The sequence below is a fragment of the Parasteatoda tepidariorum genome, chromosome 4 (genome assembly GCF_043381705.1).
Source record: "Parasteatoda tepidariorum isolate YZ-2023 chromosome 4, CAS_Ptep_4.0, whole genome shotgun sequence".
NCBI classification, from domain to species: domain Eukaryota; kingdom Metazoa; phylum Arthropoda; class Arachnida; order Araneae; family Theridiidae; genus Parasteatoda; species Parasteatoda tepidariorum.
In genome coordinates this window covers 68,195,470-68,209,114 of record NC_092207.1, presented here as the reverse complement: position 1 = coordinate 68,209,114, position 13,645 = coordinate 68,195,470, and the positions used below count along the sequence as shown (strand labels likewise).

At 26.6% G+C, this 13,645-nt stretch overlaps 1 protein-coding gene across 1 annotated transcript in view; it reads left to right on the top strand.

Moving 5' to 3' along the window:
* LOC107444223 (protein amalgam-like) overlaps positions 1-10,102 on the top strand; it is a 68,407-nt gene extending 58,305 nt beyond the window's left edge. Inside the window, exons 7-9 of the mRNA XM_071180000.1 lie at positions 1,311-1,407; positions 7,758-7,931; positions 9,344-10,102. Coding sequence (XP_071036101.1) covers positions 1,311-1,407; positions 7,758-7,931; positions 9,344-9,621 — 549 coding nt within the window. The 3' untranslated portion in view covers positions 9,622-10,102. The remainder of the gene's footprint in view (positions 1-1,310; positions 1,408-7,757; positions 7,932-9,343) is intronic.
* The last annotated feature ends 3,543 nt before the right edge of the window (positions 10,103-13,645 follow it).

Here is a 13,645-nt window from a genome sequence, read left to right as displayed (position 1 = left end):
GGAGGACATATTGATGGAACTAACCCTCATTTTCGCTGCATGGAGAGGAAAACCATGAAAACTTCACACAATTAGCCTAAGGCAAAGAGGATTCTGGCCAACGATCCGTCAACCATTGTGAAAGATATTTTACGTTAACACTGTGGTCGGTGAGAACCGGGTGAAGATTTTCAGTCCTAGCTATTACTGGGATCGAACCCGGGTTACCTCGTTGGGAGGCTAGCACTCTATCCCCTATGTCACCACGGAGAAAACTAATAATATATACCATATTTGAGTATTTATAGTGCCTCGTAATTACAGCTATTAGAAGATATAATATTAATCTTTGTCATAAAATTAAAGTCAAAATTATATGTCCATAAGTGGTATTAATTTAGATAAGGCACTGACATTTATTCTCTGTAAATACAAACTAGTTTTTGAAATAGAACAAACATTTATTGAAGAAAAAGGAATTAAGAAAAATCCAATTTGATTGTCGAATAAATTTAAAAGTATTTCCGCAAATTGCTTTTTATAATCGCTTAATCTCTGTGAGCAATAAAACAAGATTTTACCTCAGCTTTTGATTTACCTGTTATCTCAATTTAATGTATTAACAATTTCTTTTCATCTTCTTATTTTTAGAAATCAATTTAAATAATTTCTGTAAAACGTAAAAACATTTCTCTTTATCTATTTCCTTAGTTGAGTTCATTCATTCTTCTCTAACAGATTTAGCTTTTTCATTTTTTTTACTATCTATTCTCTTATAGTACTCATTTTTAAAAATCTGTTAGCTAAAAAAAATTATTTTTGCAAGAAGAATCAAGTTCTGATTTGTATCGCCTCATTTAATAATGATTTTCAAGTTTTTGAATCATCTAATGTATTATCAGCTTTAACTTTATTTATCCCAAAGTTTTTAAAATTACTTATTAAAGGTGGTTAAGAATATATTTAAATATTTTTAACTAAAACAATAGCAACAACTATTTCGAACTAAAAGAAAATCATTGTTGATTACAAATATGCAACGTATAATTTTGTGTACCCACTAATTTTTTCACACATTACATTAGTGACTTTGAATTATTCATTTAAAAAACATCATTTTAGAAAAGCATTGTTATGCATAATTGTGTCAAAATATGTTTCTTTAAAAAAGTTTAAAAACATTAGAATTGCTAACGTACTTGTTCATCATTAAAATTTAAATTACATGAAAGTTATCAACTTGAAGTAAAATTTATCACTTTAATGAAGATACAACAACTATCTGATTCCTTTGTCTAAAATCATTATTTTTTCAAATGATTTCATTCCAGGTAAAAATTAAGGAAAATTCTGTTTTCGGTAATTATCTTTGTGTTGCAAGCAACAGTTTGGGTGAAATACAAAGAACGATTAGACTTGTAGAAGGAGGTGAGTTTCTTTTTGACGTTTTTTCTTTCTTTCTTTCTTCCTTTTTTTACATTAAAAAAAACTTTGCAACAGCATTTTTGAAATTTCAATTTAATCTGAGCCAAGTTGTTTGACGACTTAATTAACGATTTTGAAACGCATATCAGACATGTTATCAAAATGCATTTTGAAAATATGCTAATAAATATAATTTCTAATTATGTTTCATCTCTTTAAAATAACGAGAATTATTTTTGAATTGGGGTGCTATGAAAAATTTATTAAAAGCTTAAAATGCTTTTAAAAATACTTTTTATAAGCTGAATAAACTAAAGGGAGAATTTCTATTTAGTTTTAATCCTTTTAGTATTTAAATATTACTTATTATAATGATTTTTTTAATAATTGATAACACTAATTCTCTCAGACATTGTCACTTACTCATATTATTCCTCGTATCTGCTATCATAGTCACTTACTATATTTTGTAATCTATACAATAAGTATTTTTTCAATGTAATCTTCAAGGAATAATCGTTTTAAAATTTCTAGAAGATTGAATTCTGCCAGATTTTTTTAAACTATTTGTTTAGAAAAATGCGGATGTTAAATACGAAAAATTTTTAAGAATTAAGATCATTTTTTTAACTGCTTGCACGATTTCACATAATTGTTGAAACGCATTTAAAAATTACTAGTTTCTCGAATGTGAATATTAATTTTCTCTTGCTTTATTTGTAAAAACACATTTAAAGGAAATTCTCATGTTTCTTATATTCCATGTTAATAAGTTGCTGCAAGGTTTGAGTACGATCCATGGGAAGAATCTAACTAAGTATTATAATCTTACTTTCTAGATTATTATATTACACGAGATGCCATAATAATTTTTTTCTGGATAAGTTATGAGATATTACAATCTAATTGACCAGAAATATATTTACCTTTAAAAACATTTCGTTTTAAATCATTGTTTAGCGTAATTGAAAATTGCTCTTTTCTATATTGCAAAAAAGGAAAATGATCAGTTTTTCTGCAATTTATTTAATCTGAAAAAACTTGCTTTGATTTATTTAATGCTTTGATAATTTTTTATGTGAAATAAAATTTTATAATCGCTTAACTCACAAAAAATATTATAAGGCAGATTAAACATGTTATTGTTTTATAAAATAAATTTCCATGGCTTCTTTAAAATTCTTCATCAAACAAAACGAAAAATACTAACTTTTTTTCAGTTTTTAAGATAAGATTTGTATTGTATTCTCTACATCGGAATGTTTCGCATTAATTTAAACTTGGAAGTTAATAAATATTTAAAATTTATTAACAATATTTTGAAAACAAACTTTGTTTGTGCTTATAAATAACAAAATGTTGCAATACTTAACACTCCACAAGTCAATCAGCACGCTAATCAATTCTTCACAAAATAAAAACGAAAAGAAATATTTAAAAAATTTGAAGGTTTTGTTGCCACTGTATATTCGCTTGAGGCAGCTGCCAATCAGCGTTGCAGTGGAACGTTCGCTTCTAGGGGATAAGTTTGTTTCTAAAAATAAAAAAATAAAATTATTTTCTAAGAAATAAATCATCTATATAACGTTTCAAAGAACTGGACGCATTAGGCAACAAAAAAAGTTTCACACGCTTTGAACATAAACCTTTATTCTTTGAAATCTTCTGTAAGGCTCTGTCATCTATTGTTCTCCAGTTTAACAAAGAGGTGAAGCCGAAATAAACTTCTCTCGATATATATACGGGTGTAAAAAGACGATGCACTAAAAAAAAAAATTACCCCAAATAATACTAGGGAGAGACATATTGGGACACCAGTGCTATGCTCTAGATTATTTCGGTCATGACAGTTAAAAAGTTAAAACAGGATCTGTATAGATATCTCTACGTCTGAAATTTTGACATTTATTTAAACTTGAAATCAAAGATTTTAAAAAAAATCAATGCTTGTAATTATAAATAACGGACTATTGTAACAATTACACTTAGTCAATCAATACGTACGCTTTTTTATATCATATCTGAAATGCTTTTAAATTTTTTTTATATATCTTGGGAGGGGGGGGAGGACGGTAAACTGAAAAAAAATATTATTTGTAAAAGTTTGAATTAAACATCAATCAATCTAAGAAAAATTTATTACTTTTTAAAGTAGATGATTATAAGAAATTTTTTCATGTTAGGAAACTTTTTTTTAGAATTCAAAAATTTCTTTGAGAAGTTGAAAATAAAGCAATACTTACATTTATTCATACATAAGATTTCATTCAGCTTCAGAAACCAAGGATTGAATGGGAATTTCTTCATCTGGGAGCCGGATATGAGTGGGATATTTTATATTTATTCTAGCTTGAAAATTGAAGATATTGAACTAAGGCTTTTGGACAGTAAATAACTAACTATTATTTTTATGATAGCAAAAATGGCTATGAATCACTCGCGTGAATAAAAGTAAAGTTTATAATCCAGTTAAATACTTTAAATTTTGTCAGAATGTATCCATTTGTTATTATCGAAGGTAATTAAAATAAAACGTGAAATTTTTCTCATATTAAATGTACATCTGTTTCGTAAAATCTTGAAAGAGTAACGATTTACGAAAGAGATTTATATTAAATCAAAAAGCGTGAAACAATAATGGTATTTGAAAAGATATTTTTTAAATTAAATCCTATGCGACTAGTGATTTGCACTATTTTTAAACCTTTTTAAATTACCTTTCGAATTGCCTAGGAAATAAATATTTGCTTTGAAAACTTGCGCAAGAAAAAATATTTAATTTAAGGATCGGTTACTTTTCCCTATAAACATTAATAGTTATAATTTTAAAAGCATATATGCACATAAAAGCATTAGTTTTAAAAATGTTTAATCATATTATTCGCAAAAAACTTCTAAAAGTAGATTGTAAGAAAAAAAATTATGTTAGGAAACTTTTTAGAGAATTCAAAAATTCCTTTGCAAAAAAAAAATAAAGCAATACTTACATTTATTCATACATAAGATTTTATTCAGTTTTAGAAACCGGAGATTGAACGGGAATCTCTACATCTGGGAGCCGGATATGAGTGGGATATTTTATATTTATTCCAGCTTGAAAATTGAAGATATTGAACTAAGTCTTTTGGACTATAAATAACTAGCTATTATTTTTATGATAGCAAAACTGACAATAAATCACACTCGGGAATAAAAGTAAAGTTTATAATCTGGTTAAACACTTTAAATTTTGTCAGAATTTATCTATTTGTTTTTATCGAATAAGGGAATTAATGTAAAATTTAAGATTTTTCTCATAGGAAATACACATCTGTTTCTTAAAATCTTGAAAGTGTAACGACTTAAGACAGAGATTTATATTAAATCAAAAAGCGTAAAACAATAATAATGGAATTTTAAAAGATATTTTTTAAACTAAATTCCATGCTATTAGTGATTTGAATTATTTTTAAAACCTTTCAAAATTGTCTTTCTAACTTTGAAGGAAATAAATAAATCAATATCCTTTCTTTGAAAACTAGTATAACGAAATATAAAATTTAAATATAAGTTACTTTTTCTAATAAGCATAAATCTTTAAAATTTCAAAAGCAAATATATGCAAAATTTGACTGTTTTTAACTATATTTCCTTTGTAAACTTAGAAAGTGATTAGTGGTCTTTATATTAAAAATAAACGTAAATGAGATTAATTTTCAAACAATAAAAAGTTTTAAACTATGTTTTAACCTATTTTTAGAATATTTTTAAATGATTTTATTTTTTTAATACATTTTAATGTGAACAAATATACAATGCTATTCAGTAGTTTAAAATTGTATTGTATTCAGTAGTGTAAAATTATCTTTCTTTAAAACATTCTAGTTCTAATACAAACCTAATAGCTAGTAAGCGAAATATCATTTTTGTCACTATTCTAGACCTAACTAGAACATTATATATTTTTTTAAAACCATCACTTTTTTGTTAAAAATCATTTAAACTTAAAATAAATCAATAAAAAAATTACATCCATTCTCTTTATGAGTTTCATAAATGGTTTAAAATGGTTTTAAATACGTTAAAACTCTTTTTCAGTTTGTTTCTGATTATATATTTATAAAAAAAATTTTATTACTATATTTAAATTAAATTTATTTTTTTAGTTTTCTTTTGTAATGAGAAGAATCGAGAGAGATTTTACTTTATTTTATAATCGTCGTTGAACAGCCGACTCAACTTTTTGGGTTTATGACTACTAATGTTCAACTCGATAGTCTTTTAGTTTTAACCCAATTCAGACTACAAGAGAACTCCCGGATCAAGTATTGAGACAAATGTGACTTCGTGGAAGTCTTTTTGACGGAACTGACCCCCACTTGCGTTACGTGGTGAGGAAAACCTCGAAAACATCCCATGCTTAGCCAGACGGCATGAGAACTATAATCCATAATCCGTCTACCATTGACATTACTTTACGTAAGCACTGTGGTCGGTGCTATCAAGGAGTAGAATTCGTATCCAGACATCGCTGGGATTCGAACCCAAGTCACGCTATTCAGGCGTGAACACTTCATCCTTTGAGGGCTCATTGGAAGAGATTGGACAGTTTAAGTTGTAAGGGTTGACTAAAGAAAGGATAAAACTCAATTTTCAATAGAGTAATAATTTTATCTCCTTGTTCTTCACTCATAAGTCAAGCAAATTTAATAAAATTCACCCATTTAATATGTTTAACCTATTAAAAGATAAAATCCATTACTTTTGCAACCAATATTTTTTTTAAAAAATGTTTTTTTTTTCACGCGCATTTTAATATTAAAGTATTTGACATCGAGGAAGTTAAAATCTGAATTCTCAAATTGTATAAAATTTTCCTTTTCCTCGAGCATAAAAATAAAAGTTTCTTAAATTGTATAGCACGAAAATTTCTTATTATTATTGGTATTATTGATCATTATTTACTTTTATAAATTAAGATCAGTTTTGTTAAAATTAAATCTAAATTTTTAATAACTCCTAGAGTTTAACTTCTTGTGGAGTTATTCCAGAATTACTTCATTACTTTATGTTGAATTATGTTGGACTTTAAAAATTTAGATCCAATGTTTCACACGCAAAAACAATGTCTAATTGCTCAAGTTTCTGAATTTTTGCGCACAATCTCACAGTCCACAACATGCTCTCAGAAAACTTCAAACTATTTTTTCCCAAAGCAATTTTTTTAAGTCTATAGAAATCTTTTCCATTACAAATCTTCAAAAATGTAATCAGGTTATTTAAGTTGCATTATATACAGAAATATGCATAATTAGATAATTTTTTAAAAGTAGGAATATTATAAACAAAATTCGTCAGATTTTCTTCTAGAATTTTTATTTTTTAAAACATAAATCCGCTTTTTAGCAAAAGTTATTATAATAAAAAAAATCCAACACAATTTTGTATTTCTTCACTTACGTAATCAATGAAAGGATAAATTTTGTATTTCTCATTCTAACTTAAAATTTCATTAGTAATCCTGGAATAGACGTACACACGAATCAAACTACTGTAAAATGTACCGGCATGTTGGATAGTGGCGCTTTTTTACCATAAAATCCATTTTTCTGTAAAATTTTTGCTGAGCAAAGAATCTGACTTACCGTAATTACTACAGTATTTACTATTTTAAATATTTAAGTCACTGAATCATTGTAATTATATAAATATTATTGTAAACAATACTATATAAATTATTACGGTAATATGAATTTGACGATTAAATTGAATTTACAGTTAAACAGATTTTACTTCAAAATGTATTTTAAGGTTTAATGGATTTATGGTAAAATAAATTTTAAGATTAAATGGACTTTACAGTAAAATGGATTTTAAATTAAATGGATTTTAAGGTAAAAGGAAATTTAAGGCTAAATTTATTTTACGGTAAAATGAATTTTAAGGCTAAATGGATTTTACGGTAAAATGAATTTTAAGGTTAAATGGATTTTACTGTAAAATGAGTTTTAAGGTTAAATGGATTTTACGGGGAAATGAATTTTATCGATGATGACTCCAGAGTGCTGGTAGTTTTAACCAAAAAATCCACTTTTTTTTCCGTGCTTGAAAAAGGAAGGCTTCGTCGAACAATAGCTACATAGTTGCCGTTTTCTTTTGTATTGATTCGAAAAAATTAATTTTATATTCACGCAAGCTGTGTAATTTTATAAAATGTATGATTCATTCCCCTGTGCTTACGCACTTATTTTTTTCTCACTTTTAGAGTGGCTTAAACCTCCAACCTTTTATCTCTTTAAAAAAATTTAACTGTAGTTAGTAAACTAATGTTCATTTATTGTATTCTTTACAAAATAGAAGTGCTTTTTTTCTAGTTGTTCCTGATCCTCCAAGCTTTAATGTCGTTAGTGATGAACCAGGATTTTTGAAAGTAACATTTTATCCTTCTTCTGTGAATGAGTTTTTACCCATTCTCGGTTACAGAATTGAATGGAAGCTTACTACAGATAGAGACTGGCATCAGGCAAGGTATCATCAAGCTAACGAAGGTAAAAAAAAATATTGCATATTCGATGTGTTTTTTTTTAAATTTCGTATTCGGGAAATGCGGAACCATAAAAATTTTTTTGAGATATACAGTCATAACATTTCTATACTATCAATACGGGACCTTGACAATCTACACAAAAATGTAAGGGTAATCAGAGTTCCAACTTTTCTTACTTTAAATTCAAAAATAATGGTCTGAAAGGTCAATGGAAAACGCAAAAAACGCTATATATATCTATGTAGAATGTGTGCTCAGATATCTCTGGGATTTAAACCCAGGAATTCTGTTTAAAGCACGAGTATTCCATTTCTTGTGCCTTTCTATCACGTCATTGCAATGATTAGAAAAACTAATGAACGATAGTAGAAAACCTGTTAGGAGATCGTATCGAATGAAAGTGAAGCTACTAAAGCATTCTGCCTAGAATAATTTTCTGTAAAATTTAAATAGAATTCTGAAAGGATCAGAACAAAGACTTAATCTACCAAAATATGGTAAAATGTATCGTGTTTCTGGCTCTATAGGAACACCCCTTACCAAACCGCTTGGGTAATGATTTTGTTAAAATTTACAAAAGAATATAATTTCATAACGTGTGATAAAATTTGGTAAAAATGGACAAATTTGATAATTTTTCGATGATACTTTAAAGCATGGCATAAAAACCATTTATTCGATTATGATTTAGTTTTGTATTTCTTAGTAAATGTGCTGTAATACGATCTATAATTTTGAAAATCAGAATTCTTGGTAAACTATTAAAATAAGGAACGAAAAATTAACAAATGAATGGTTTATTTTGGTTTTATTAACCAAAGTTATATGCTTGTCTTTTTAGCAAAATTGTCACTACCATAAAATGCTGTAATTTTACCAGATTTTCTTTCTCCGTGTATTGTGGATAATATATTATAAATAATATATTTTCCTACATTTCATGCATTTTCAAATTTCTCGGAAGTTTTTCATTTATTTTCCAACATTTTATGGTAAAACAGACGCAATGAAAATATACGTGTGATTTAATATAAAAGGGATGGTTTAAAAAAATAAAAGTCGATGGTATAAAGCAGAAAAAGAGTGAAAATCTGATTTGAATCTATTCCAAAGCTTCAATTTTTCTTTGCCTTCTGTTTCACACGTCTAGTTAGACTTTCTACTCCACCAAAAACAAAGCTTTTTTTTAAATTTGGTCTTTATCAAGTATGCCTAAACATTGAATTAAATTTGATGTATAGAGATGGAAAACTTCATTTTTACTGTAGCTTAACTTTTAAAAGCACTCTTATAATATTAACTTCAAACTTATAGTAATAACCTTAAAAAAATATTCTATATTTTCTAAATTTACAAAAATGTTGTCTAAGTTTTAATTACAGTTTCAAATATCCAATTCTTTTATTTTTACAGGTAATAAATTTGTGATACAAGACCTTCATTTTGAAAGTGATTACTTAATTCGAATAGCTTCCCGAAACGCTATAGGCTATAGCAATTATTCCGACGAAATAATCCAAAGAACTAGAGGCTTAATTGCTGAAACAATTGTTGACGGTAATAGTTTGTCTTCCGCGTACAATACATCATGTGCATCATTTCATAGCATTCGTTCGTCGTCTTTATCAAGCTTCCACGTTTGCATTGTCACGTTTTGGATGTATATCGGATTATTTTTCAGATATTGCTGAAAATGAAAATTATTGAGCTGTTTTATTTTCGAGTGTGATATTCAATGTGATCAAGGTTTATTTAGGCCGTGGTGCTGAACTGTATGCAGCTTGTTAATAGATTATCTAGCAGAGATATGAATACAGAGGCTTTTAACTGTGTCAGAAATGGGAAATAACTAAACATTACTTCATTTTCTTTTAAGAAATGCATTCACTGTAAAAAATTTCCGATCAAATTCCGATTAAAAGTATCGTCACTCAGGGTGCCTGTACGTTTTACTTTATAATTCATTTTAACCAAAAATGTTATATAACAAAAAATATGATGCATCGTAATTTTTACAGTAATAAAATGGGAGCCGCAGAGCCTCAGGGAATGAAACGTTTACCTTCTAATTAGGGGATCCAGATTCAAACTACATACTGATATACTAAATATACTACTACAACACTGAATATACTACTATTACCACTGATTGCTGCAAATTCTGCTCCCAACTTGTTTTCACCACAGTACTGAAATAAATTATCCTCAATGGTAAATGGATCATGGGTTAAAATAAACTTGCCCTCGGGAAAACCATGAGAGGTGTTCGTGATATCCTCTCCATGCAACGCAAATGTGGGTTAGTTCCGTCAATAATTACTCACTGAAGATCAGTTTGTCCTAATGTTTGAATGAGGAGTTTACTTGTCTTCTTAGTTTGGTTCAAAACTACAGGGCAACAGAGTTGAACATTGATAGTCGTCAGTTCAGAATTGGATTGGCTGTTCAATGCCAGTTATGACATAATACAAAATAAAATTACAGTAAAATCATAGCATCACCGTATTTACAGTAGAAATTTCGTTATAATATTTTATGGTATACTGAATTCTGTGGTAGAATTTATTTTACAGTAAGAATGGATATTACGTTAAAATGTATTTTGTGGTAAAGTGGATTGTGCGGTAAAATGGATTTTACGACAAAATGGATTTTATGGAAGATTTACCTAAAGTGACGGTACTTTTTACTATAATTTGACCAAGAATTTTTTACCATGTACAATGCGTGTATTGTTGCCAAATTTTAACACTAAATCGCATACTTACAAAGCATTTATAAGAAGAACAAAATATTTCATCTCAAATGGACAAAACATTTTTATCTTCCGTTTTCTATTTTTCATCGCAAAAGTGAAATGAAAATATCATCTCTGCTTATGTGTAACACTAAATGTTTGTAATTATAAAATGATGCTCCAAATCCTAAGCACTGAATTGTGATTCTGGCTGCGGTGTATATGTTAAAATAAAACATCATGCATTATAATTCTTTTCCAAGCAATCATAGAAGAAGTCATTTATCTTATTAGTTCCGTTAACCTTAAGTAAAAACGGTGGTGCATTTTGTTTTTTCTAATTACTTTTTGAAGACTTATTAATTTATAAGTAAATCTGCTATTTTTTAAAAAAATCTTAAGGTCTTAAGCATAACTATATATATACCTTTTGTAAATTAATTTAACGAGCGAATTTATTTATTTAATATTAATAATGTTTTCAATTAAATGGGAATAGTTAATCATGCAGCAAAATCCTTAGCACCTATAACTCTGTTAATGTAACAAATTTAATTTACTAACTATTAATAATATGTTTAATTCAATAGAAATAGTTAATGCTTAATGAGATTTGATAAAGCTATACATACCTGAACGTATTATGAGTTTATATTTAACATCACTTCAACTTCCGAACATGCCCATTCACCAAATTAATTTTGTTAGGTTTAATGTTACAAGCAATTTGAATTCAGTTTGGACAGTTATATTTAATTTTGAATTTGAAATCTGCAGTAAAATTGTCACTTTCACTTTTCAATATTTTTCAAGTATTCAAGCATTACTGGTTAAAGTAAAATAATTTATTTTCCATAAAATATTACTTCATAAATTTTAACTACCTAAAACAATATTACAATGGTATATTTTACTTAAATAAAAAATTATCATTTTAATAGTTTTTATATGAAAACGGGAAAGACACTAATGCAAAAAATATTAAATTTGCTTAAATAACATAACAGGGTAAAATAGCATCAAAAAAATTATTATAACTCAAGAGTATTCTTTTATACTCAAGTGTATAACTTTTTTTTCCTAATACTTTTTTTTATTTTCCTTCAAAGAAAATATTACAATTTCTAAACATAATACAATTCTTTTTTTTTTTGCAAAAATATTAAAGTATTACAGGAAAATATTACAATTTCTAAACATAATACAATTCTTTTTTTTTTGAAAAAAATTAACTAAGCAAATATTTTCGCTAAATTATTAAATTACTAAGCTTCATATTCTGTTTAAAATTGTAAAATATTGAGCCTAAAATACGATAATTAGAACTAACAGAAATGAAGAGCTATTACGCTTGAAAGAAACTGAATTATAATAAAATGGATATTCAATAGACAAACCAATAAAATTATCAAGTACTCACAATACTTGAGGAGATTTACACACATATTTTTTAAATAACTTACAGCCAGAGTACTTACGATACTTTAATAGAAATTTCTTTATCTCCTGAAGGTTTTTTTTTCTTCTTGTTTCTTCTTTTTTTGAGGTAGAAAAGTAAAAACGGTAAATAAAAATTTATCTGCTCCGGAACATAATACAATTCTTTTTTCATAAAAATTAATTAAGCAAATATTTTCTCTATATTAATAAATTACTAAGCTTCATATTCCGTTTAAATTTTTAAACTACTGAGCATAAGATTCACGTGCATATTTTTGCAATAATTTAAAGCATAGTACTAATTTTATTGAGTACTTACGATACTTAAATAATAAGTTTCTTTATCTCCTGAGAGTTTTTTATTTTTGAAGTTGAAAAGTAGAAATGACAAATAAATATTAATCTGATACGATGTAAAGAAAATAATAAAAAGTAAATACGATCATCTTTGTTCATCCGCATAAGATTATCAACGGAGTTCATAACATATATAGTAAACAGGATTGCTAAGAAAATAAAGTTATTTAATTTTATAGTTGTTCTTTCTACTTTATTTTAATGAACTTTTATTTCAGTTCTAGTCATTTTTATTCGCATCCTTTTTGTGAAAGAATAGGATTAAAGGATTAAGCACCAACCTGTAAAGCAGGTTTTGCTATAATTTCCCTTTGGAATATTTCTACTCATACCTACATTCATCATCCCTTGTAACATAAATATACACATTGATATTAATGGCACCTGAAAATAATGCATAAAAATAAATGTTTTCACATCAAAGTAATATTCTATGTATAAATTTTCATTGTTATCGCTGTATGTACTTCACATGTAATCCACACATTTAGAATTTGTTTTTTTCAAAATTTTGTCGTCGAAATGCAAGAGCTGTGTAGATTTATCACAAAAATATCTATCATAAACATAATGTTGTTTGATCATTTAATGATTCACTAAATAATTGTGAAGATATTTTATATTTACAAATCTAATATATAATTCGCGTTAAATATCGTAATTCAAATAATTTTCCCATACTCATATGTAAATTTGCGACAATTTGAAAATAAAGCATAACCCCTTGCAATAATCATGACAACTATTGTTTTCTAATAGAAAAAAAAATTTTGTTCATTAAACAAAATAAATTGATGACATGATGATGATTTTTAGTTCATTGTATTCCATAAATATAAAAATATGTATCAGTAAGCAAAGATTTGAAAAATTAAATTATTTTTTTAAAAAACTAGTTTTTAATATTTTTATTACAAGTTTTTTAAGTGCTTTAAAATTTCTTTAAATTAAGTAAAAAAATTATCCCAAGTTAAAGAGATTAGGAAATGTAAAAATTAAACAAGTTATACAAGCGTAATTATGTATTACAATAATCGCAAAAATAATTGTTTAAACAGTATATAAATAATTATAATATGAAACTTTATATGGGTACTTTAAAAACTTGTATTAAAAAAATTTACTTGTAAAATTGTGCAAATAAATTAAAATAATGCATTTCTCAAAATCCAAATTTGTGT